Source organism: Cinclus cinclus, chromosome 1, assembly GCF_963662255.1.
Source record: "Cinclus cinclus chromosome 1, bCinCin1.1, whole genome shotgun sequence".
Taxonomy (NCBI): domain Eukaryota; kingdom Metazoa; phylum Chordata; class Aves; order Passeriformes; family Cinclidae; genus Cinclus; species Cinclus cinclus.
The window spans coordinates 123,603,998-123,630,927 of record NC_085046.1 but is presented as its reverse complement, the minus strand read 5'-3'; the positions used below and the strand labels follow the sequence as shown (position 1 = coordinate 123,630,927).

General features: G+C 41.2%; 1 protein-coding gene across 1 annotated transcript; it reads left to right on the top strand.

The window, feature by feature from the left end:
* The first annotated feature begins 12,514 nt into the window (after positions 1-12,514).
* PAG1 (phosphoprotein membrane anchor with glycosphingolipid microdomains 1) lies at positions 12,515-26,222 on the top strand. Its single transcript, XM_062502646.1, has 6 exons — positions 12,515-12,639; positions 15,309-15,360; positions 15,889-15,985; positions 18,696-19,285; positions 23,758-23,817; positions 25,872-26,222. The coding sequence occupies exons 1-6, from the start codon at positions 12,515-12,517 to the stop codon at positions 26,220-26,222; spliced, it is 1,275 nt and encodes a 424-aa protein (XP_062358630.1).
* The last annotated feature ends 708 nt before the right edge of the window (positions 26,223-26,930 follow it).

The following is a 26,930-nucleotide window of genomic DNA, read 5'->3' as shown; positions in this document are numbered from 1 at the left end:
AACCTGGAAGAAGCAAAGCTCAGCTGATTATTGATTGCATGAAGTGATGTGATGCTCTTCTTATCCTGCCTACCAGCCATTGCTTCTCTGTCACCATGCTTTGGCAGCTCGTAACTCAAGGTAGTAGCAAAACTCTTTACAGGAGGCGTGATGTATTTATCTTTCTCTCTGCAGTGCTGCCCATATTGTAGAGCTTCCTGTGAAAATAATGCTAATGATAACACAGGAAAGCACAGAGGCAGGGGAAGTCTCAAAACATTAGTGGTGCTTAAACTGCAAAAAAACTGATGCCAGCAGGCAATAAGAAGAATACACTTGAGGAGGGATTTTCTATAGTCATTTGTTATTCAACAAATTTGAGTTTACAAGCTATAGGCCGAATTCTGTATTCTGATTCTTGCTTTAATGCAAAAGGAGGGTATTTTTACTAGGGATCAGGATTTATTAATGTAAAGGAAATGCTTTTTTTATGCCAAGCTCAGACTACAGAGTGGTAGATTGTAGATGACATTCAGACTGGAGATTTCCCTTGAAACAACAGGAGAAACTGTTTATTTTCTGAAGTCCATTTCCCTACATAGATAGTTTCCTACCATGTAATATCCAACAGATAGGAAAAAGAGCCCAGTACTGTGACGGGCTGGATATGTAAATGCAATATTCATGCATAGCTTTATGAAGGGTTTCTTTTCCACGGTGTGTGAACCAAACAACTCAATTAAATCGAGAAGGGAAAGACCTGGTTTTCATTGGCTGTGAAGACTTTCAGAATTACATTAGTTGCAGTTGATTAGATCTTATAATTGTATTTGCTGTGTGTCAGCATGAGGCAGTAAAGGGTTTGGGTGTGTTGCAGAGGGTGGTACCTAGCTCGTAGATCACTCCTGCAGGACTCATGATTGATTTCTGCTGCCTAGGTCTGTTAGGATCAAGCCCAGGGTTTTATATTTCCTTTCTCCAGGAGAGAAAGTAGATAAAATGCTCCACATGTCACAACCTTGGTGGGAGGGGAGGACAGAGTTGGGTTTATTTTGCCTCCCTGCTCCACGCTGCTGCAGGTGCCAAGCAGGACACTGCCTGTGGCTCAGTGGGGGGGTGGAGCCACAGGATATTCTGGACTGTCAGAAGCAAGTGATGTTTTCATTTACCCCAGCTCTGCTTCCAATTGAAAGGGCATGATGATGTCATTATGCTGGTCTCAGGGAGAAATTGCAATGAAGTTGTGCCACAGTGTGAGGCTGTGAAAAGGTGTGGTCTGTCAGGGCTGCTCCTGCTGCCCAAGGCTTAGTTATCCACATTGTCTGGTCTGATGGGTCAGCCAAGGAGGTCAGCTCAGACCAGTACATCTGGGGCCCTTCCCAGTGGCTCAGCACACTTTAACCTCCCCTGGTTTTGTCCGTGATTTATAGATATCTCCTCTCCTAATTCTAGGTGTCTGGAAGTTCACTGGTGTGTCAGAGGAGATGAGGAATGACCTTTACAGCTAACTTTGAAGGTACCCCTCTCTCCACAGGAAGGAGTCTATTGATCATGCAGATCATACAGGCAGCCAGTTTAGATTATTTTTACAAGATTGAAGTTAAGGTGGCACCTTCCCTCAAGGAACACATGGCTGTGTTTCCAACTCAGAGAAAACAAAGATCATGGAGAGGCAGCACTGATGGGGACACCAGGTATTAGGATAAGATAAGCAAGAACTCTTCAAAACACACCAAATTCATCTTTTTCTTGGACATTCTTTCATGAAAAGGAAGTTGTTTAGACAGGGCTTCTCCCTTGTGCTGTCTTGGTCTTATCTTGACAAAAAGTAAACTCTTCAAGACAGGGACCATCTCCAGCAATGAATATATGCACCAAATACTTAAGAAAAGCTGGCATTCCTAATAAGATACAAGTTAAAAATTATTTTCTTGAATCAATTAAAGTGAAATGAAATTTGGGCTTGAAGCAGCTCTATGCCTATGCAAAGCACATTGTAAGGTGAACACTGTTGTCTTCAGATGGATCTGTCACCAAGTTCAATCACTGCTGCCTCTCTTGCTGTGGGATATCACACCTCAATTCTCACTAATTCCTTTTGTTTCAAGATTACTTACTGTCAAATACAACATTATAGAGGCCCTTCTAATTTAATTTGTATTCTACCTCCAAGGACCATCACTTAGCTTCCCTGGAACATTCCTGTCTTCCAGACATTTGTATCCATAGATTTTATGATAGCATTGGTACTCAGTAATCTGGACTGGTTTCGATTTAATATTTCTTTTTTAATGGGATGATCTTCATGTGCTTAATTTTGGAGATGCATCTCACTCAAGGCACATTAGAAGGCTGTAGCATCCTGACAGTTGAATACAAGACATTTTTTTTAATTTCTCATTTCAGGTAGAGTTGTTCTTACCATAAGTAATAAAATTTGAACAATCTGAAAGTTTAGTATTAGTAAAAGTCATTTAGTCTTCTCCTGTAATGGCAACAAGGGTGAGATCTCACAGGTAGGACCCTGTAGATAGCATCTGAGTAAACCAAACCCTGTTGTAGAAGTGTAAACAGACAGAAGTAGAATCTCATTCTAAGTAGGAGTCTCTTTTTTTTAAAAAAATAAATAAATAAAGCTATATTTCATTGGGGACAATCAAAGCATTGTGTTTTGCTGCTGCATATTTTGCAGTCTTTTCTGATTTTATATGGTTAGGGTGCTTTGGAGATTGGAAATAGGCTCTGGAAAAGCACCATCTATTTGTTGTGTTTCATGGGCCTGATTCAAGCACCAGTTTGAGAACAAGTACAATTGCCATGGATTTCAGAGGTCTTTTAGGTCAGATGACTGAGACAAACTCTGTGTGTGCCTACTTCCCAGGTTAGGGGGAATTTCTCAGTTTCCGTTAGCATTACCAGAGTTTGCAAAAGGGTTGCCCGAAATGTGGCTGCACTGCAAAAACTGAAAGGGGATTTGGCATGGTAGAATTACATAAACAGCAAAGTGCAATTATAAGCAGACATTTTTTAATATGAAAGAGCATCTAGTTCCAGGAAAAGCAAAGCTATCAGGAGTAGTTGTGTCAGAACTGGAAAGCACAAAGACAGCTTTCATTTCTATATGCTCTAAAGTATGCAGTAATCGTGGTCTAATTACCTCACTGCAGCCAGAAAGCAATATGGGATATTGTGGGGGTGTGGGAAAGAACATAATAATGCTGCAATTAAGCTGTAATCTTTGGCATGGTCACTCAGCAGATAAAGCTTTTCTGCTGTCGCATTCGAGACTGTCATTATTTGGCTCCTAAAACCTGGGGAAAATATGTGGTGCTGTTCTTAGGAGCTGTTGCACAGAGGCTTCATTATGGATTTCTTCCTCAGCAGCTGGCCAAGCCCAGCCAGTGCTCTCTGCATTTGAGAGCTGTGGCCTCAGCACTCCCCTTCTCCCTATTTGTGCTTGGGAAGGTTTGTTCTGCTGGCAGTGTAATGGCCTTAATAGCCACTCTGGAATGAATTTGTGAGCTTTAAGTTTTTGGTTACAAACCTCTTTGCTCAGGGCCTGATTTATAATGGAAGCTGCATTTGGCAGAGATTTGTGAGTGTATGGTTTATACACAGAAAGACCTTGTGAATGTGGGAAGTAAATGTGATAGCTCTGTGACAGGTTAGGTGCATAATTATGCATGTGTATTAACCCCACGATGCAGACTGTGTTTCATGAGGACATAATCACGTTCACATGCAATTAAGCTCACCTTCCTTTGAAAATCTTGTTTTACAGCCTGCTATGAAACCATTCTAGTGACATCTCTTATCTTCTGAAATTCTCCACCATTTTAAGAAAACTATTCCACTGTCTTGAAGCAGGCTCTCAAATTCACATGCTTAATTGTTCATACAACTCTTCTGACTCTTTCCACTTGCCGAAATTTCATTCTTTCTGAGGAGAGGCCCTGCAATGCAGGCTTGTATAGACTTACTAGAATTCTAGTAGGAATAGAAAGGAAAAAGTGGCAGGAGAAGTCAGGTCAACTTTGAATATGTTAACCTTGAGGTGACGTGGTCTGACAAGGCATGAATGAGTTGCTTGGACTATGAATGCAGATTGAGGCATAGATCAGCCTTTACTGCTGCAAGAGGCTTTTTAATTTTTCTGCAGTGCCACAGATGGATGGGTTCAGAGAGACTTTATTTCTCTCTAGAAGATGTTAAAGCATAAATGTGACCACTGGTTTTGGCACTGTTCAATTTTGTCTTAGATCTGTTTTTGCATTACAGAGCACACACATTCTTTGATAAACCAGCCATGATTTCTGAAGAAGGCACATTAGATCAGAACCTCATTATTCTGCTGCTTTGCAAAGCAGAAACATGAACTATTTTGAAGGCTTATAGCATGCACAGTCTGTGCAAAGCTCATCTGACAGCCTGCGAGAGCAGCTCCGTCCATGTCAGTAATTCCTTCCAGCATCAGGCTTTCAGGACCGGGCCTTAATTATGTGCACATCTGGTCTTCACTGCTTGGAATAAGATGTGTCTGTCTTGAGCTGTTCTCATAAATGGGTGCTGCCAAGCCAAGCAGGTCAAAACACAACTGCACCAGAAGAGCTTTAATCTGTTGTAGGAGAAGATTTGTCCTGATTTAGTGCATGGGAACCCTAAAAGCAAAATGCACTAGGTACTGCATGAGAACAGCAATCTTGGTCTTAAGGTTTGTGTAGTTCAGTATTGGATCTACATTTAGACAGCTAGAAGCTAAAATTGTAGATGAAGAAACAGCAATTTCATCAATTACAAATATGTTTTAGAACTTTCTTAAGTGCCTTTAAAGAAACTTCACAATCTTGACTCCAGTAACACTGCAGTGTTAGGAGACGTTCTGCCAAGCAGCACCTCAGTCCAAATAGCAATCCTGTCACATACTGTCTCCAGAAGCATTTAATTGCAATTGCTCTTATTCACTTAATAGGAATGTAAAGCAAGGATCATGTTTGTGTATTCGGGCTGTTCCACAGTATCGTCTGTTTTAATGTGGCAATACCTGAGAATTATCTGAAATGTCTCATTTTGATAAAATTTTGCCATATTTGTATTTATTTTATTAGGTTCTCATACACACTTCTTCCTATTTTTATATCTTAATGTAAGTCTTTGTCACCTGTAGCAGAGGTGGTTGCCTCAGGCAGCAAACAGGACTGGGAACTGAGAGGCAAAGATGTCCTGTGGTGGAGAAGTCGAGAAAAGAGAAGAGAGAGAGGAGAGGAGAGGAGAGGAGAGGAGAGGAGAGGAGAGGAGAGGAGAGGAGAGGAGAGGAGAGGAGAGGAGAGGAGAGGAGAGGAGAGGAGAGGAGAGGAGAGGAGAGGAGAGGAGAGGAGAGGAGAGGAGAGGAGAGGAGAGGAGAGGAGAGGAGAGGAGAGGAGAGGAGAGGAGAGGAGAGATCTCTAGTACAGGGGGATTAAGGTCCAAAGGACCCACTGTCATCATGCCCAGTCTAAAACAAAAAAGATGGGGTTTTACCAAGTTAGAACAACCTGAAGCATAATTTTGGCTGCAGTCAAAAGGCTCTTTCCCAAAACCAATCCCATGTACCTCTCAGGAGTTAGCTCTGGTCAGGGACCACTTCTGGAAGATAATACAACCACCATTCTGTGGAGAAGAAGAAAATATAAGATTGTGGGCGTGGGCTGTACAAGACAATTATCTCCAAAATGTTTAGTTTACTGCAATGGACCCAACCTTCATGTTCAAAGCACAACTCCCACCAGGTTCTGCAGACAGGCTCCAAAGCAGGACTTGCAGTAGGAGATACCTATGAAAAGTTTGACCCAAGGATTTTGCCCACACAAGAACAAATGCAGCCCTGATGATGTCATAAAATAGGTGTGTAATGCCTTATTGGATTATGCTGTCAGGAATCCACCAACTGTGGCAAGTTACAGGAAGAAGACTCTCAGCTATTCTGCAATTAAAGCCTGGTTAGGCCACATAGTGGAAAAAGTCAGAAAACACATTTAATTTTAAATCAAGATGTTTAAAGGAAGGTTTTTTTGGGTGAAGGAAGGGTGCTTTGATTTCATTTTAACATATGTCAGCATAGTGCTACACTTAAGGGTCATTTCAGGAGCAAGAATGGCATTTTCCTGCCAGTGCCATGGTATTTGCATGCAGAGAACAGTCCTGACATGGAAATGGTTATGGATTCAACAAAGTGCATCTGCCATGTCCTTCCCCTTCTCTAAATGAGGTGCTTAGTTTGGTGTGAGCTGTTGTGGGTACAGGAGTCATGGATTGCCTGACTTCAGATGCTTTCTTTAGGGTAGCCTTGAGGGTGTCATATACAAGAGGTGTGCTCAGTGTTTGGGCCCTTGGAGATACACTCTGCCTGCTGGTGCCTGAGCTGGGTATGAAGTTGCAGAGGGAATTTTCTGGAGCAAGAGTAGGGTGAGTCCTCAGATCTCCTACAGGATGCTATCTTCATAGAGAAAGTGTATTTTCAGGATTTGGAGGACAGAAGATGAAAACATTGAAAGGTGTTAGTCACACATGGAGAACAATTTCTGCTGTTGCCTATTTGTTGCAGCCCAGGTTTCTGGTCTGGTTTTGTGGCTGAATGACAGCATTTGCAGCTGGATGTTGACAAGAGGACATTTGCTTCATACTTCTCAGCTCCTGTCTCAGTTTGTACCTCCCTATTTTCTGGTTTAATACAGCTCTCTGGGGGATTGCTTCCAGAGTAATAAAAGTCTCATATACAAATTCTAACCTTCTCTCCCACTCTCCCCACTCCTTGCCAGGCTGTGCCATGGGGTGGAGGGGATCTTCCGAACCGTCTCATCACCCTGATCTGGTTTGCAGTTTAACGGTGGATAACTGAAAGCACTGGAGCCAGAGGGGTGGCAGGGGGAAGAGAGCAGTAGGAGACTGAGCAGTTCACAAGGAGTCCTGTGACAGAGCTTGGGGTGAGCACATGAAGCACCTGAGCAGTGCCCCCTTTAGCCCGACACAGCCTGACAGCCCCGGACAGGGAGCCACAATCCCCACAGCCTCTGTGAGTCCCTCCTGTCCTGTCGCGTTTGCCTTCTCACGTTCAAAGTCGTTCAGCTGTCAGAACAATTTCATCTCTTGCCTAGGCTCCATCTATAATTCATTAAGAAATCCAGAGAGGTGATGCTGTTGACATTTCCCACTCTTTTCCTTCTGGAAGGCGTGAGCTGAGCGTTGTTTGCAGCAGGACATGAATGAAACTGCTCTAAACCCAGAAGCCAAGGGGAAGGGGTGGGAGAGGGACACGCTGCCATCTCCTGCCAGGGACACCGAAGCGTGGCATCTGCCTTTACATGTACCACCATAAGCTCAGGCAGGACTTTGCTCAGAAAATCCTGTCCAGATCCTGGACCTGAGCTGCACTGGGTCTTTTGGATGCTAGTCTTCAAAGGTGTTCGGGTCTCACTCCAAACTTCTGCAGCAGCTTCCCCACCAGTTAAAATGTATGCTTCGTGTGCTCCCAGAGTTGCAGTCTGTCTGTCTGTCTGCTTCACTCCAGATACAGGTCCTTTGGAACCAAAATTGCATTCTCCTCATCATCACATCAGGCTGAACTGCCTCAGCTCTGTTTTATCCCTGAAACAGCCACAAGCAGAAATAACACATTATTCACCATAAAAGTGTGGGTTATGCAACAAAATATCTGTCATTCTGAAACCACAAATATCATTGGGCATTTAAGTGCAATTTTGAGGAATGGCTACAGGTATCATTTATCATATGGATTTCTGTAATGGTAAATATTGATGTCTAAAAAGCAAGAAGTTCCCACAAGAAGAAGAAGAAATTTCATCCAGTATAGTGTAAAGATTGGTTTTCTGAACTGGTATTGACTTTGAAATGTGAATGCAGACTTGTTTAAATTTTGCCACAGATGAAATAACCAGCCTTCTTACCAGCGAGTTCCAGGCCTTTCCCTGTTACTCTCTGACAGAGTTCAGCATCCCAAACAACTTGTGTGGAGAGTTCTGTGGAAAGGGTACAGTGGAAGAAATCTTCATCTTCAAAGGAGTTTCACAATTTCTAAAACCCTGAACAGTTCATTGACCACTATTATGTTTCAGCCAGTGTCTGACAGACTTCCAGGGGTACAGGTAGAACTGTTTTGAGCCTGACAGATAAAGAGTCCCATGTGAACTCCTTCTGTAGCAGCAGAGTTTGCACTGAGCTCTGAAGTTCCCTCTTAAGAGCCACAAATCCCAGTCCCCAAATGGAGAGATGCACCAGAGGGCAGCACAATATCACTTTCTATTGTAAAAGCAGGAGTTCATCATTTCAGCTGTCAAGAGAGCTCGTAGAAATTAGGTGCTTATTGTTCCATTGTTATGATTTCAAATAAGTTTCTCTTTAAAGCTAGCCTCTGGAGCATCTTCTAAATCCAAGGTATTGATGTTTTAATGTCCAGGGATTCATATAGTGGAAGCAGAGGGAGTCCAGGCAGTTGAGTTTTCAATGTATGTCTTTGCCAGATTTCTGTCCCGGGCTGGTAGGGGCAGCTGATGGGTGCTGATCCAGCTTCAAGCATTCCAGAAACTCTCCCGTGTTAAAGGCACCAGCCTGGGTGAATATTATTTCAGCCTCCTTTTTTGGGAGGCATTAAACAGAAGGAGTAAGCTGTCTGATGTCACTACATGATAAGGGTTCACAGAGGGTGAACCACAGAATCATAGAATGGCTTTGGTTGGAAAGGATATTAAAGGTCATCCAGTTCCAACCAACCTGCCAGAGCAGGGACTCTTCACTAGACAAGGTTGCTCAGAGCTCCATCCAGGCTGGTGTTGAACACTTCCAGGGACAGGACATCCACAACTTCTCTGCTCCAGTGACTCACCACCCTCACTGTGGGTAAAAAAAAAATTCATCCTGAGATCTAATCTAAATGTACTCTCAGTTTAAAGCCACTCACCCTTGTTCTATCACTACTTGCCCTTTAAAAAAGCCCCTCACTAGTTTTCTTGTAGATGCCCTTTAGGTACTGGAAGGCTGAGATGTTTTGGGTTATAACTGTATTTTCTTTTGGCTGTCATGTGTGCTGAGCAGATTCTAGGTCCTTTAGCAGTCATGCTAAACTGCCATTCAAGGAGCTAGGAGGAATCACTGGTCACATTTTGCCTGTTCAGCTTCCTTCATTCAGGGCTTCCCCTGTTGTCAGTCTGTTCCTAGTTATTTCTCTGTTCTGCATGCACAGGCGTCTGCAGCAGTCACCTCCCCTGGTTCAAGTGTCACTGTGCTTTTCTGTCCTCCTCTGACCTCTTTCTCTCAGCATATAGTCAAAGCATTTTGTGCTGTTTTCCTGTAAATTAACTACATCTTCTGGCCTTGGTCATTCCCTTTGCTGTTTTGATTTCTGCCTGAGGTGGTCTGCCTCATGTGTAGCATCAGTCTTGTGCTTCACTCCTGACATCACACGTAGAATTCTTCCTTGTCTGACTGTTTCTAATCTCCCTCCTTTTGAAGTTCAGTCTGAACTCATCCCAGCACTTCCTAACTCTGTGCAGAAGCCTTCAAAGACACAGCTTTTCCATGGGGCTGCTCCCCATGTATCATTAGCTTTCCTTAGTCAAATATTATCTTTATTTAAAGTCCTGGAACCTTAAGAATATATATTTAGAGGAAAAAAGAACCCACTCTTTTCTTACAGTATTAGCTCAAGTTACATTACTTAGTCTTCTGAGAGTATGGTATCCTTCTTCAAAGTAGATACAAAATTATGAATTTGGTAGTAGAAATAATTTAAATGTCTTTCAAGACAGGTCTGTGTCTGCTCTAAAAGAAAATAAAAATGTGTTTCTGTTTTAAGAAAAATATTTTAAATCCCTTTTCTCTCTCTCTGTTTGTTTGTTTGTTTCTTTCTTTCTTTCTTTCTTTCTTTCTTTCTTTTTTCCTTCCTTCCTTCCTTCCTTCCTTCCTTCCTTCCTTCCTTCCTTCCTTCCTTCCTTCCTTCCTTCCTTCCTTCCTTCCTTCCTTCCTTCCTTCCTTCCTTCCTCATTATTTCAATATTTGAAAAAAATTTTTTTTTTCATTTGCATTCTTTTTATTTCTTGGGAAAACCAAGGAAGAAAAGCCAACGGAATGCTGAAAAAAGATTTTGTTCAGTTTCCTTTGTTTATGCATTCCATTTTCATTTCATCATTTTTTCAAAGGAAAAAAGAAAATTACGTTGTTTTGAAGGCAAAAGGATTGCACAAAAGAAACTAAAATATTTTTTAAGATTTTTTTTTCTAATTTTTAGCAGGGCAGAAAATGTCTGAAAATCCACAAAGAAAGAAAGAAAGAAAGAAAAGGAAAGTTTTAAAGGGAAATACTTTCTATTCAACTGTCTTAACAAGTGTTTGGAGCTAGTTAAGGCAGCCAGCACAGTGTGTTTTGTAATGTTTTCTAGATGAGGACAGTCCATCACCTTTACAGGAATCCACACCATTGCACAGTGCCTTTGCATGACACTGTGGAGGTCTCTGTGGGCATTACACCAAGTTGTCTCCTGAGTAAATCTGATTCAGTTTCCCTTCAGGTCTCTCCATTTCACAGTCAGTGCAATGACTGTGACTCAGTGTAGAAGTAAACCAACCTGGGCTTTAAAATAGGGATGAGGCAGGGCTGTGTCATCTGCTGTGTACGTAATTTTTTAGAGTGGTGTGACACTGCTTTTAAACGTTTAATTTTTCAGGCTCTGCCAAGGTAACCAGAGAGGCACACTGCTTGGCAATGGTCATTGCTGAGGAGTGGTGGCTCTGGGGTGTCAATGCTCAAGAATACCAGTAAGATGTATGTGCTTTGCCAAGGTGTGTGGCACCTGTTCTTCCTGTGGATTTAGGAGTTTGGAGAAGTTAGATAATGTCTGGCTTTCTTCTTTCTTGCCCAAACTCAAAATATTTAACTACACCTTGAAACTGGTTTTTTCAGGATAACCAACTTTTTCCATCTTTTGTTTGTTTCTTCCCATTTCAATTTATATCAATGCCATTATTATCTAAAGGAAAATGGTTTTTGAAAAAGCTTTCATCCACTGTGGATAAAGAAGGGAGGTTCTTGGAAGGTGTTCAGAAGTCTGATCCTGCATGGTTGAAATTAATGAGTCTGTTTTATGCAGGAACAAAAATGTTATTTGTAAGAGCTACCCAGTCACATAATTTAATTGTTATGTGTAACTAAGTACCTCTCTAATTCACCAGATTTTCTTTGATCTGAAAGGCCTTTTTCTGGAAATAAATCTTCTTTTCTTGTAAGATTTTAATAACAAAATGGTGATATGTTTTTGTATAAAGTATGATATTAGTACCTAAATGAATTTGTTTTTACAAAGGGTGCTTCTGTTGCAAATAAATAAATATATGTACGTACATATTTTCTATACAAAAAAAAAAAATCTATGAAATTATATGCATTAAAGTAAGTCATTAGTGTCTTTAGACATTGTCAAACTTACATTTCTGCTACTTTTTTGTTCCCAAAATGTATCTGCACATTTCTTAGCCATTGTATTCTATTTCAGTTTTTATCAATCAAGTCAGGCTGAAGGCCTGTGAATAGGCTTTTCATAACCTGTTCCCAAATTTTGGAGGAATTGATACCTTCAGCAGTGAAGAATTAATAAATTCTTTTTAATTTTGCTATGTCAACAATGTGTTGCATTAAATGAATTGTATACCAAAACACATGTCACAAATATGATTTACCCAGGAGTCTTCCCCATGGGCTGCTGTGCTGCAGCAAAAGTTGTGTTTATTCAAGTTCTTAAAAAAAACACCTTGTTTACTTTGCTCTGTTGTTTTCTCAGACTCAGGTGGGGAGAAGCTAAAAAAGAAAGTTATGTATTGTTGCTCTCCAGGCACACTACTAAGAAAATAAGCCTGTCACACAGAAATAAGGCTGGATCTTGTCTGCTGTGAGAAAGGCTTTTGTGGTATTCCTTTCAAAGACTTTCCTAGCTTACTTGTCACTGCACTTTAAGCCTCAAATCACGTGCAGGCCAGAGAGACTGAGATAGAAGGAGGTGAACACTTGCTGCAGCTCCCTTTTTGGCTTGTTAACTTTGCAGAAGTTATAGCTGCTTTCAAAAGCTCACTTTTCAATGAAATTTACATACATAACCACAAAATAGATTACTCTGTCCCTCAAAGTGCATTTTTATATCTTTTCCTGAAAATACAAGCACAGAGATGCTGTACTACCTTTTATTCACATTGAGATTGTAGATAGGTAACAGCTTGCGTTAATATTTGACAAATGTGTTCTATGTTACTGTCAGAAATGTAGCTGAAAATCCCTTTGGCTGTCTGGCTTGTACTTGAAACTGCTTTTCATAAGATCTGGACTTGAAAATCTCTCCTGCCAGACTTTTAGCTGTCAGATTCATTATCTTCAAAATTTCTCTTAACCTCTGACAGTGTTTTTCCTTCCGCAGAAACAAAAGGTGCGTGCAGCACAGATGTCAGTCTTCTTCAAGGAGTAACTTCTTCCATCCCAAGTGATACCAGCTCCTGCTAGTACCATGGGGCTAGAGGGGGTTTTTTTAGGCAGTGGGCAGATCCATGTAATCCTGTGGGGAAGTTTGGCAGCCATGACAACGCTCTTGTTCCTTACCTTCCTCATCTTCCTTTGCTCCAGCTGCAATGGGTAAGGCTCCAAGGCTTAATGGTTCTTGATTCACTTTGGATATGGCTTCATGTAAAAGTATTTAGCAGGAAATACTGAAGACTGAGGTACAGAAATTTTTAAAAAATTTAAAAAAAGGTACGGTCTTCAGAGCAAACTTCCATTTGAACAGTTCTATTCATTCTAAAATCTAATTGTATTTTTCTTTTGCTGTGAAGGAAGTACACAGTTGTGCTTGTTCCGTGGTTTCCCCTGGAGCACAGGCAGACACTGAGTGTTAGCAGATCACACCCCTAAGCTGAAACTGAGAACATTAGGTGGGCTAAACAGGACAAAAAAAAGTACAGGTAAAAGGAAAGGGAAGTGATTATGTACTTGAGCTTTGCTGTGGCCATTCTTGAGGTATAGGGAATATAGTATTGATCCTAACTTTCAAGCAAAAATGAGTAAGGATCAAATAGTGGTACTAATTAATGCCTTATACTTCATCCTTATTTTCTTCTCCAGAAGAGGATTCAATTTCATCAGTACAGGCACTTCTACTGGCTTTGTTTATGCATGTTTCAAGGCTCCTTCGTGGCATGTGAGCTGAGCCCTGCTGACTGCACAGGGAAGCTGGGCAGCCTGCAGTCTGTCCATGGTGCCCTTCCCCAGCCAGACCAGTCAGACCCTTTGCTGTGAGGAGTGGCACTGCTGTGGTCCATACTGCTGTTGCTATATTTTGCAAGCACAGCTGAATCAGCCAAGTCTATGGGGGAAAAAAAATCCAGCACAATCTTCAGTTTGGATGAATGTGCCTATAAGGAGCATGTGCTTTCACCCCTTCAGCTCTGAGAACATTGAGGGAATTGTGCAACCATAAAATGCACTGTATTGGCACAAGATGTGTCTGTGGTGGAAGGCCCTGTTTTTCAGCAGGATTTATCTAATGCCCACCATGCAAAAAACAGTTGTGGGCAAAAAGAGGTCCCAAAGTTGATTGAAACCCTAAGAAGCCTAAGTTGGAACATGCAATTTCATGTGATTCAGGAAAAACATTTTTGTGAACTGTAAGTTGACACTTCAGTATCTTCTTATTTTCACAGTTTCCTGTGATATCTGTGTAAAAAACAGTAGAATTTTTTAAAAAAATATTTAAAAGTAAAAAGCCTATTTTAAATATTCTGTAGCCCACAAACATGGTACTTTTAGGTACTTTTTGTATCGTCTTTGAGGCCTTTTCCAACCCAAATGGTTCTATAATTCTGTGTTTTGTTTTATAACACAACAATCCTTGAAACTTCTCTAGAAAGGTGGGTCAAACCACTGAGTAATCTTTGCAGTTACAGAGATACATTGCCTGAAATATTCTGGTAATTTTTTTAATAAATTCTTGTGTTGCTGGTTTGGACGTAGTATCTTTTGTTCCAGGTCATTCTGTAGGGCAGGTTGTTTATGCATAAAGCAATTGTGCAGAATTTCTTCCTGGCTTACTCTTCAAAAATGAATGAGGACATAGAAAACTGAATAAAATTTGCTCTTTCTAAAATATCAGAGTCAGAAAAACTTCCAGAGAGGAACTTTAGCTTTTAGCTTTCTCTGCTCTGCATTGGTGCATGTTCACTTGCTGTTTTGTTATTTCCCAATTAGACAGAATTTTAGCAGTTGCTAATTTGGAAGTACAGTTCACTGCAGACTTTAGAAGAAGCAAAAATTTCATATTGTCAATATTTTCTCACCTTTTTATTTGACTTTTCATCTAGGGGAAGAACTAACATTATTTTAAGCTCATAGTTTATTGCAGTTTTTCTAAATAAGAGCTGTATTTCCCAAATGGTAAAAAACTAGAAATGTGATCTGTGCTTAGACTCCTTTGAAGGACCCAAGGAAGCAGGATTCCTTAAAAAATGCAGGCCCCTGCTGCTATGAAATTTGTACATCTTTTTGAACTGCTCGTGCTTATTATCAATTTTACTAGCATTTTTAGTGGAAGTTATCTGGATTTTGTTGGCCTTCTTTAATTCCCCATGGGATACACATTTTTTACGGACACATTTCAAGGGACTTCCTAAGTAGTCTGTCACCACAATGTATATCTGAGAATTTCAGATACAATTAAATTGAAGAGTAGTATTTTTATCATCATAGAATTATAGAATGGCCTGGGTTGGAAGAGACTTTAAAGATCATCTAGTTCCCTGTCATGGGCAGGGACACTAGACTAGGTTGCTCAGAGCCCCATCCAGCCTGGCCTTGAACACTGCCAGGGATGCAGCATCCACAAGGAGTTGCTTCTTAGAGCACCTTGTTCCACTGTCTCATCACCCTCACAGTAAAGAATTTTTTCCTAATATTTAACCTAAACCTACTCCCTTTCAGTTGATGCCATTCCCCCATGTCCTGCCTCTACATAATTATTTACATTATATTGTAATTACCATCAGTCACTTCTCACTGTGAATTTCCAATGAGTGAGTAGAAGGGTTTTGTATGTTTGTTGTACCTCTTCAGTTATGTTTATCACCATTCTGCCTTAATGATGTTTTTACACAGAGGTCATACCAATTCCTGTAATAATTTTCAGTTATTCAGTTTTCAGTATTATTTTGGATCATAGTTCTGTTCCCTGCAGGAGTGTAAGGTCTATGAATGATTAGCATTTGTATATTAGCATAATTTTTAGTAACAATTTATGTGCCTTTTTCATTAAGGGAAAAGAAGGCCAAAAATCAGAATGGAGACCATGAAAATCTGATGAATGTGGTAAGTATTTATTTCTGGCAGCTTGTGTCTGTCTTGTGGTTGGTTTGTACCAAGCTCCTTGCAAAATATAACAGATTAGAAAATAGCTCAGTAATTTTGAAATGGTTGAGCAAGGGAAACTTTAAAAGTTGCAGAACAGGAAGAGGAGGAAAACTTGTGTAGATCCTGATAACCTGCACTTTTTCAGAGCCCTTTCTGCCACAGCTGTACTCCAGCTTTTCCTTCACTCCATCTGCAGCCCAAGGGCAGTGTGCCCTTTGCCATCTGCTGTCTTCTCACAGGTTAAAGCCATAGTAATATCTGTTACCATAAAGCTTGAAAAGGATGTCACTCCGGACATCTTTGCAGTTATTTCTTTTTAACATCTGTAAATACAGGCACTTAAATCTTTGAATCTAGTTGGCATGGTTTGGTTCTCCTGGCAGTAATACCTGTGGGTCAGAGCTCTGGAGATGAGAATGAAATTTGTTGCATGTGTATTCATGTGAACATTTATTCTGATCCAGTGGTCACCAATTTGTGTTGCAGCCTTCCGAGAAGGAGGTTTTCAGCCATTCCATCACAAGTTCAGCTACAGAGCCTCCCCCAAACAGTGAACAGAACGGAGCCCTCAGCAATGGTGATGGTGAGTAGTGACAGCCCCTTCCTGCAGGTGGGATGAGCAGGCAGCACCATCCCAGTACTCAGGTCCCACCTTAGGTGGGATCCCTCCAGTGATCCTGGTGTCCCTGGGTGTCCCGGGCTGGTGATCCCTCAGGTGTCAGGTTTCCAGCCATCAGCTTTCCAAGAACACATGCAAGCATTTGTCAGAATGCTCTGCACACCTCTGCAGGTCTGACACCAGATAACACAGAACTTAAAACCAAGTCCAAAAAATGCCACAAAGTCCTTTGCCTTGCTGGGAAGTCAATGGACATGATAATCTCATGGAGATTCAGGTGGTTTAGGCTGCATCTCCACTACTGGGTGTGCTCTGGCACAACCCTATGCCCCTGCTCCGAGTTCTCCATGCCAGACAGCACTGGGAGGTGCTGAGGTCCTCTCCTGGGCTGCCAGGTCTGGGTCTCAAAGCCATACCTGCAGATTGACCAGGTCATCAGGCAGAGAATGGCACTTCCCCTAATCTTGGTAAACTATGGAACTGGGATAAAACCAGAAAGTGAAGTTGCACCTTAGAGTTTCAAAAGTGCTCCAGGAGGCTGTGGAAGTATTTCAGGTCCTCCTCCAGGGATTACAACTTTGGATCGCAGTCCTGTGCTGTCCTGTCACTTATATTTTTGTATTTTAGAAAATAGGCAACATAAATAGGCTTCCTTTTTTTCCCTTAGTCTTTGCTTTGCTGAACACTCAAAATGATTCACCCTGAAGTATCACTGGAAAATATTTTACTCCTCTGCACTAAAAATAAACTTACTCTCAGCTCAGAGCCACTGGGAGCCAACTGTTGTCTTCACACTAACACCAACACCAGGGGCTCCACTCCAGCTTAATCTCTCTCCTCATCCCTGCAACCAGAGGCTAAGCTATTCAGACTTTACCTCTTAGAGACAAGTATCCAAAGTAATTTTTAAACTTTGTTTTTGCAGCTAATTGCTGTTCTCATCCATTGCCTTGTTGTGTATGTAGGAGTGTGGTTCCCTGAGGGACTCGATGTGCAGAGCAAGGCCCTGCAGAATGGAAGGATTTCTCTCTGCCATGAGTCACCACACGTGCAGCTGTCAGAGCTGCTGCTAAAAGGTGTGCTGTCAACCAGCAGACAGTTTTCAGATTGCTGATATTATACTCAGCTTACACTCTGCATAACAACCCTTCTGAATAACAGAAACCCCCTGTGCTTTAATTTCTTGCTTATACTGTATGCACTTTTGTTAATAGTTCTTTTTATTACTGTTTCTGCTAGCTTTTTTAGCAGAGACAAGGCTATGGAAGCAGAATCATCAAATGCTGTGTTTTTTTCATTCACCCAACCTGCAGGCATTGTCTTCTCTATGCCAACCCTTCAGCTACACTGAACCCTTCTGTGCTAGCACCCATAACTACAGAAGCACAAAAACTTGAGCTCTCATTGTTTTTTATTATCCCCTCCAGCCTGAGTGGGATGTGTGCTTCCTGGGTTCTGTAAGGGTGATCAGCACAGCACAGAAATCCCTAGAATCAAGGACCAGAAAGGCAGAACTCCCATCTCTTGTTCAGACAGTGATTACCATCTTACACCTCCAGTTCTGTCCTGAGTTTTGCAGTCAGGGTATGTCTCCCTGCAGGTGCTGACTGTGTTTGCATGCCCTGAACACAAGAGAAAGCAATGTCCATGGCAACCACTATGAAGCATTGACTGTTTTGGCAACACTTCTCTCACAATGCCAAACACACTGAAGGACACAGAAGAATGGGTTGTTTTTGTTGAGATAGTGTTTTAGGAACTGTACTAGGAAAAGTAAAGCTGTTCAGAAGTGATTTTTTAAAGAAGTAGTGTGAGGTAAAGTTACCTACCATGCTTGAAACATGCTTGTATATGCCCATGAATGCATGCAAGTGTCACACAAGGGGCAAGGGGCCTAAGATGAGCAGCCCCAGACATTCCAGTCCCTAATACCCTCCAGTGACAATGGCATGTGGCCCACTTCTGGGACCTAAAACAACATGTTCTGCCTAACACTACCTTCTGAAGTCTAGTCTTCTCTCTTGTGCATATGGCCAGCTCGTTAGTAGGTTGTCAGCCTACATTATGTGCTGCTAGACTAAGAGAAGTATGGCTCAGCCTTCGGTGAGGAGCTTATGGTGTAGTGTGCAGGGAGGGCTCAGTGAAGTGCAGTTCCAACGAGAATCTGGCCAGCATGTTAAACAAGCTGAGGCATGGTAGGGAGGAAGAAGGAACGCTTTCCTTTTGATTCCAAAGAATGAGGAAATGCAAAGAGGGAAATCTAACAAGGATTTTTAAGGCACTTGGTTTGTGGCCTCCCACCTGCTTCCCATCTGAGACTACTGAGCACTCTGTAATCATTGAGTGAAACTGAGTACAAAGTAGCTGAATATCCATGCACAACTAACCTCCCACCCCCTGTTCTGACAGTGAATGCTGTTGCCATATAATGTGACTTGGGGGTGTACAGACTATTTTAGATGCTGTGAGAAAGATATTTTACTAGTAGAGTGCAGAAATATCTGTAACTGAAACCTTTTGATAAGCAAAAAGCATGCTAATCACTAGGCATTTCCAGGCGTTAGTATCATTTATCCTTTTCAGCATGTCACAAAAGCAAAGTGATGTAGAGAGTACCAGAGCACACCTTTTAGTTATGCCATTGTTTGTAATACTTCTCTGTCCTTTTCTTTAGTTCTTTCTGAGGACAGTACAGCTGCCTGTATCCAGCCTTACGAAGAAGTACAGACATCTACTGATCTTCTAGATCAACAGGATAGTCTTGGAAAGTCTATAAAATGTCACCAGAGCCGGGAACTACCCAGTATTCCCCCTAACAACCCCATGGAAACTATCATCTCATCTAGAAATGCAGAAAATTATCAAGGTCTTGGAATGGAAGGGCCTTATGAAGTCTTGAAAGACAGCTCCTCTCAGGAGAACATAGTGGAAGACTGCTTGTATGAAACTGTGAAGGAAATTAAAGATGTTGGAGCAGTAATCATCATGGAAAGGAATTCTAACAGCAAATCAAAGGCTTCACTGACAGTTTCTGAAGGTCAGAATCAAATTCCTGAGTGCAGAATTGAGTCAGCAGAATATGCATCTGTTGATCGAAATAAGAAAAGTCGCCAAAGTGCGAATTCAGAAAGTCCTCTTGACAATATACCAGATGTAGAAGATGAGCTTCCCCCTCCAGTACCCATAAAACTTCTTGATGAAAATGAGAATGTGCAAGAAAAAGAAGTGGAAGAAGTGACAGAGGGAGCAAGTAAACCAGAAAAGGTAAATACTGCAAATATTTGTCCTCACCAAACAGCCAAATAATGATAGAGAACATAGGGGGGTGGGAGAGGTAACAGTATCAAAAAATAACAAAAAAAACCCCACCATTCAAGATGAAGCAAGACTGTAAATGGACATATGATAATGTATGGTATGATCTTTGCATTACAGGCATAGGCTCATTCTGTTCCCACCTGTATTTTTGATTGTTGCAGCTATACACTACAAAAGGTTTTTCCCATATTCCCAACCCAGGAATTGCATAGGAGGCCTCTGCTTCTTTGTTTGAAGGTATTACACTTGTGGAAGCTATTACAAAAGGCATCCAGTGTCTCTATCAGCATTTATATCTTGTTCTGATGCCCCCTCTTTTTCTAATGAAACTCCAACTCACAAAAAAGAGGGGGGGATCCATCCTTGGTGGGTGTCCTTACTTTAGATGTGCCTCAAGGTTGGGCCACCTTGACTTAGCTGAGCAAATGTTAGGCACCTGCTCAAAATGACTCACTTTGTCTTTTGCTGTAGGAGAGAGGGATGGAAAGAAAGAGAGATTGCATCTGTAAAGCTGATTGCAGCTTTTATATTTGTCAAATTTCATATGTCACATATAAACAGAGCTTAAGGAATTTCTGAGTGCCGAAATCACAGCCAAATGTTAAGTTTTCTCAGCAGCTTATGCTTCTTCCCTAGGAATGAGTTGTGGTGAATTCCTTGAAAAATAGAATTATGACATTTTCAACAGTTTATTTTCCCATTTCTAGTTTTTTATCAGAAGTCATTATAAGGATGCTTTCAGATCATAGCAGAGACTTTTCATAAACTGTTGAATTTGCATTTTTCAGAATTTTTTTATATCTTCCTGTTAATTGTGAATGAAAGAACTGTAGGTTTAGCAGATTTTTGGTGTTTGAATCATCAAATAATATTACATAGGTATTGATGAAAATTTTTAAAAAATTCTTAAGATGGAATGTGACTTTTTAATGTAAACATTTACATGACAAATCACAGCTGAGCTGAAGTATTGTTATTGTTTCTGGTTGTTCTCTTATTTGAAGAATTTCAGTAATCCAGGAAGAAGGAAGAAGAGTATCTTGTTAAATAAATAACTAACCATGTAACTTGTAAAGCACAGTATAGTCCAAATGAATAAACTTCTTGCAGTATAAAAATTGTTTACCTAGACTCTTCAGTGCACATTTTTACAAATAATGAGCTCGTTAAGTAAAAAACTAAGATGTGATTGTCAACAATAATCCAGCAACATTCCCCCCTCCCACATTCCAGCCGTAAGTAATTTCTAATTAAACTTTTAGATAAACAGCTTTGTGTAACAGTGACAGTTTTCCTACCAGGTGTGAAAAGACTAGCAGTAAGTAATTGTATTTCCCAGGCACCAATACAAAGGAAAAGCCTTTGCTGCTCTGTAGCTCCCTAGCAGACTGTGTATGCAGTGTCAGTAACTGCAAGGAGTGGGAATTGATTAAAATGGTTCAGGTTTTGAAGGATTAATCAAGAGATGACACATGCAGTCCCCTAAGTGCCAGGAAAAAAGGTATTTGTCTAATTAAAATGTATTCGGAGCTGAAGCCGCCCCGAGTTAAATCTTGGGCAGCATCGGATCATTCCCGTGCTCGCTGCTGGGTACATGCATTATGCATCGAGGTGTGTGCCTGTCCTGTCCTTGGGAGCTACAGCCGCAGCAGAGCTGGAGATGGTAATTGATGGAATATATAAATGTCATTATTGTTGGCATTGTGTGGGGAGGTGGCTGTGCTATTGTTTTTCTGTTGTGATGATGATAATTTTTCTCTTTATTTTGCTGCTTCAAGCAATGCAGAGCAGTGCCTGGTTTTTTTCAATGTGGCAGTGGAATCCAAGATGTTAATGGAAATGTATGTTACACTGATAACTCTTTTAGTAGAGCCCCATAGCTGTTTCTGGTTTTGTTTCCTCTTCTCTGAGTCTACTTAGCTACTGTGTTTAGCATGACATCTGGATCTTCCAAATTCTTCAACCTTCTTCCCTGGCCCTGATGAAGACAGAAGATGTGTGTACATCATGCAAGTGTCCCTCACTGTAATGAGAACACAAAGAAGGGACAGGCAGGGAGGCACCTCTGTAACCAAGGCTTGTACCTGCCAACAGGTGCAGAGTGTCTCCCAGCTGTTTGAGTCTCACTGTCTAAAAGAAGGCAGTCAGGGTGGTCGCCAGCCCATTGCCAGTTCCTGAAGCACTCAAGTTTGGGAGACAACTAGGTGGACCAATTTGGTGACCATTCCCATACATAACAGCATGAAAATGACAGAGCATCCTTTTAAGAGCCAGATGTGCAATAATGGATGAAAATTTACCTAAACTGTTTTTTGGCTGCGAACCAGCCAAATCCTTTGGAAAGACTTGCTGAAGTAAAGACACCTTTAATAGCACAAGGCCTCTTACAGGCCTCTGTCACCTGCAATACCTTGAGAATAGTTCTTCTAATAATACTGGATAAGCAGAAAATATTTCTTTAGTTCTTTCTTTTATTTTAAAAAGGAAGTGTGTATGTCCTTTTTGACCCAGATCTTTCCAGAGTAAGCACCGGTAGAAATGCTCTCTGTGTCTCCATCTGGCTGCTGCCATCTGATTTCAGCCTTGAGGATAGGCAAAGCATCTCTTACTAATGCACCAGAGGACAATGTTCTTCTTGTTCTTGTGCCCAAGTCAGGAGCAGCAGCTGAGCCAAAGAGCAAAAAAATCAAGTGCTGTCAAGGAAGGAAAGGAAAGGGGAAGGCAAATAAGAACACTTTTGTGTTGCTACTGTTGAGGTTTCTGCATAGTTTAAAATGTTGCTAGGTGCAAAATGTTTAGGGCAAGTGGGATTTTTTAAGTTTCCTCTATAACAATATCCTCCAAAAACTGATGCACCACAAGCTTCACATTTAGAAGAAAGAATGCTGTATCCAGGGGAACAGCACAGTATGTCAAACACCCTGGGGTATTTATCAGTACTTGAGTGGGAAACTGTAGAAGGGGTCCTGACACATGGTGCTTATAGACACACTGATGACAGAAAAATCACTGAAGAATTTTATGAGCACATGCTTGTTTTAATGTGTGAACATGAAATTAGTAGCTTACTCCCAGCACAAAAAATAATGTGGCATATAGGACTAAGACTAAACTAAGTTGCTGTAATGAAGCAGATCTAACAAAACCAAAATGTATTTGAACTTTTTCTTTTTTTTTTTTTTTTTTTAAGTAAACAAGCCACAGGTTAAAGAGCACTGTTCTCCAGTCTGTGAGAAAGAAGTGAGAGAGTTTGGCAGTGTGAGGGAAGCACTTCAGGAGCAACAGGCAGAACTTTGGTGTGCTTTGGGCCAGGGTCTGCCAGTAGTGCCCAGGAACCTGAAGTTTGGTATTTACAAGAAGTAAAAACCACAAGAAAATGGAAGGAGGAAAGAATCACAGTGAGCCTCTGAAGGGAAAAAAAACAGACAAAAACAAACAAACAAAACCCAAGTTCTGTGTGCCTGGAAGTGGTATTTTATTGGCTGTGCTAAAAGTAGTTCTAGTCTTCCATGGTGGCTTGCACTGGAGGTGGTATGAAGTATTTTTAGTTGAAGTGTGAAAGTTCAAAATACAGCCTTACACAGTGCTAGAAGTCTCCCTCTGAATCCCTGTGGAGCAGGAGTCCAGCAAAGCCCTCCTCCCCAGGGAGGAGGCGTCCCACAGCTGCTGTGTAGCAGCAGGATCTTTGTTGTTGTAAATGTCCACAGGCATTTACAACAATCATAAGAGCAAAATGCTTTTCCCCCAATGTTTCATGACCTGTTTTACACAGAGCAGATGCTTGAAATTTGACTTGATACCAAACCCAGCCCTCCATCCTTCAGTGACTCTGCTGTGTCACCTGGCTCCAGCTCTGGGTGGGCTGCAGTAGGTCTGAGTGGTTGTGAGACCAGGCTGCTGAGCACCTCTGCACAGGGGCTCCTTTCCGGGGGTGGAGGACACAGCTCTCCCATGCAGCAGGTCCAGGATCTACAGAATGAAGGATAACAATCATCCAGAAGGTGTCAGCTGAGTACTGTTCTTTTGTCACCTACAAGCGTATCTGAAAATCCTGTGAAAGGGCAAATGGTGTATCACAACAGCTGACTTCAGATTGTTCAGAAGCTTCTGCAGACACTTCATAAGAAGTGTAAAGGCAGGGATCCAGTGGTGCAGAGTTTGTTTTAACCATTACATTATTTTTACCCTTTTCAGCTCAGGACAAGAGCAGATACATTAAAAAGCTTTACTAACCTCAGGGCTGTTACCTCCAGAGAAGTACTCTGAATAGTGGGGATATTAGCTATGTATAATGGAATTTGAGAGCAAATGACCATAAAATTTAATATATTGATTATAATGGGAGGGTTTTGTTATAGATTTCACACTGTTGATGGGTAATGAGCCTTCTATTTTCTTTCTTTCTTCCTTTATTACAGAGGCTTAGTTCAGTGTCTTACAAGTCTCGAGAGGAAGATCCATCTCTTACAGAAGATGAGGTAGGTTTCTTGCATGAAATTCAGTAAATAACTAGAGACCAATTTTTAGGCAGAAATTAGCATAAGATCTGTGTGATTAAGCAAAATCTAAAAAAGTGAAACTTGTGTGAAAGGAAAATGAAAGCCCAAGATTCTCTGCACATAGTTTCTATTGCCACGTTCCTAAAATCAGAAGTATTCTAATATATGGCTGTATCAGGCCCATAGATTAAAAATTGTGACAGAAAATAATAGGAGGCCACAATTAGTTGATTGTTAGGGTAATTTCTTGATTTGGATGACAAGACCTTCTCAAGAAGAATAAACATCAGCTTTTTGAAATATATGCTCCACCTTCCCTATGCAAAGTGTTTGGGGCCCTGGTAAGTAAACTGAAGCTCAATAAAAGCACTGGAACATAAACTGTTTTTTTAAAATGTTGGACAGATAAATGGATGAGAGTTAAACAAAGACAGAAGTTAAACATAAATAAGGCTGTTTGTGATCATCTCCATACACCCATGCCATTTATAAATACGTTCTCTGGATCTAAGTAAACCCAAACTTGGCAATGAGCTAAGTGAGCTACTGCTTTCTGCTGGGAGAAGCATTCCCAGACATTAATGAATAACCTGATCTTGAACTGGGTTGATGTAATCTAATACTGAGAAGAGTTGAAGTATAAATGAGAAGAAAAGCCATTTTTTGTTTGGTTAGCTGGGATCAGTAAAAAGTAGGAAGTATTGACATCTCCAAGTCGATGTTCCTCTAAAACAAACAACCAACCAACCAACCATCCCCAAAAAACCCAAACCAAACCAAAACCAAAAAAACCCCAACCAACCAACCAACTCCACCCCCATCCACAGCCCCCCAGAAAAATCCCAGAATTATCAGAAGTGACCTGGTTCATCTGCTTCAGTCTGTGTTGCCTAATGGTAATGGACATTTTCATGTCAGTGTAGTCTTTCAACTGGATTTATACAAACCCAGAGTGGTGTTGCATGCTTGGGAAAGACTTTAAATGTAATAGAAGAGCAATGTTGCACTGTGTTATATTGTACCAGAGAAGCCCTGCAGGGCAATTCAGCCATCTGTCCTGTGCAAGGGCTAGTATCCATTTGGCCTGGGAGGGGGAATTAAGATTTGATTCCTGTGCTTGGCATCAGCCCAGGTAATCCTTGAGCAGAGAGACGTGTGGATGTGGGCTTCTCCTCACTTTTTCATGAAGGGCCACTTCCATGAACTTGTTGAAGCGTACCACCTCACCAGAGGGAATTTTTAGTTAGGAATGAAATGCTGGCCCCTTTTCTGCTATTTACAGCTGAGAGGTTTCAGTTTCCAGTCCAAAGTTCACACAGTCAATGCCTGAGAAGCAGCTCTTTGTAGGCAGAGTATAGTCAACAGAGCAGACTTTGCATATCAGTTTTGGCACTATTTGCTGTTATCTGGTGTAACTTACCTTCAGATTTTTAATGTTGTCTTTACATGTGTTGGTGCTTATTTAGTTCTGCCTGTAAAAACAATTCACTTTTTTTTTCTTTTGCAGTGTCTCTAAAAGCAGAAAAGTAGCCACTACCATTAAAAATAGTAACAATAATAATTTTAAATGCCCTAAGGATCAGACAGCATCCTTCTACAACATTACAGCAGTTCAGTCTGATCCGCCCTTTGATTCTTCTCTCCCTGTTGAGTCCAAATTTTCTCCAGGACCACAGCAAAACTTGCAAGAGCTCCTGCTCACAAAGCAATTCCCTTTTGCCCAGTTCTAACTTTCTTGCCAGGGTTTTATATTCAAGGAGGTTTTACATTTTTAAACTTATTTTATAACATTATAGCATTCTTTTCTTGAAAGAAAACCCGATTTATAAATGCATGCCAGAAAAGGAAGGATTTGTAAGAAGTCATTTTTATGTTTTTTTCAAGGAAAAAATCATATCCTTTTAGAAAGGATATCTTTTATCAGAAGATCCTGCCTCTTCTTAAATAACCACCATCCTTGTAGTATAAGGGTACAGACTGGTGCACAAGCTTTATGCCATGCTTCATACTCAGCAGGTGTCTCCTTTTCCTAGATCTCAGCCATGTACTCATCAGTGAGCAAGCCAGGACAGGCCGTCAAGGCACTGGATTCTCCTTACACCTGCATTCAAGAAATTGCATCTCAGAGGTCCCCATCTATTTGCAGTGGCCTCTATGCAAGTGTGAAGGACTTTGAAAACACCCTAAATTCTACCACTGTGCCTCAGCCAGCAGACAGACCAAACGGGGAGCTGGAGCCGGACTATGAAGCTATCCAGTCAGTGAGCCAAGAAGAAGACAGGACCTTGTCCGTGCCTCATACAAACCACACTGCTCTTTCAGGAGAGAATGACTATGAGAGCATAGGGGACTTGCAGCATCACAGGGAATTCACTAGACTTTAACCACTGTGGCAGCAGATTTCCCCATTGTTATTTTCAAAGGACAAGTGAAAGATGGAGATGGAAGTGCTTTTCCTTTTGAGGAACAAAGCTAAGTATGGAACACAAATTGAGAAGAAGCAATGTACATTTGAGCCAGGGTGTGATACCCACTGGTTTTTCTGGGTGGTGGATCAAGGCTCATGGGAGAGGGTACGCCAGGTCAGAATGATGACACGGACAACGTAGAGGTTTCTTTATTATTATTAACTCCAAGGCAAACATAATTTGGGAAGGAGCGCCATGCTTGTTGTCCTGATAGGATTAAGTACCAAAAAGACTACCTTTACACAAAACTAGCTTCTCATTTTAAGATATTATTTTATGTAACTTTCTTCAAAGTGTTTTCAAGCATCATTTTTCATTCAAGTTTTGGCGTCTGCAATGTTGAGCAAACAATGGGTAATTGTACCTCAACTCAGACTTACTCTGCAGGGCTGGGGAAGATGCACTCACTTCTGCATCTTTTGGGGAGCTCTGTCCACATTCACTGCAACTCAAGTGCAAAACAACAGTATTTGCAAGGGACCGACTCCAAATGTACTTGAATTAATTCTGCTGGATTTTTGGGGGTTTTTTTGTTTGTTTGTTTTTTTTTAATGTCAAGGGCTGTAGAGTATGATTTGCAGTATTTCAGATGTGTACTGGTATTTGTAGGGGTTTTGTTTGATT

Bases quoted from the DNA above. Each gene is read 5' to 3' on its own strand.
- PAG1 (XM_062502646.1), top strand. From the start codon at position 12,515: ATGGGGCTAGAGGGGGTTTTTTTAGGCAGTGGGCAGATCCATGTAATC. The intron at 15,986-18,695 runs GTGAGTAGTGAC...CCTTTTCTTTAG, and splicing joins AGCCCTCAGCAATGGTGATG to TTCTTTCTGAGGACAGTACA. The intron at 23,818-25,871 runs GTAGGTTTCTTG...TCCTTTTCCTAG, and splicing joins CATCTCTTACAGAAGATGAG to ATCTCAGCCATGTACTCATC.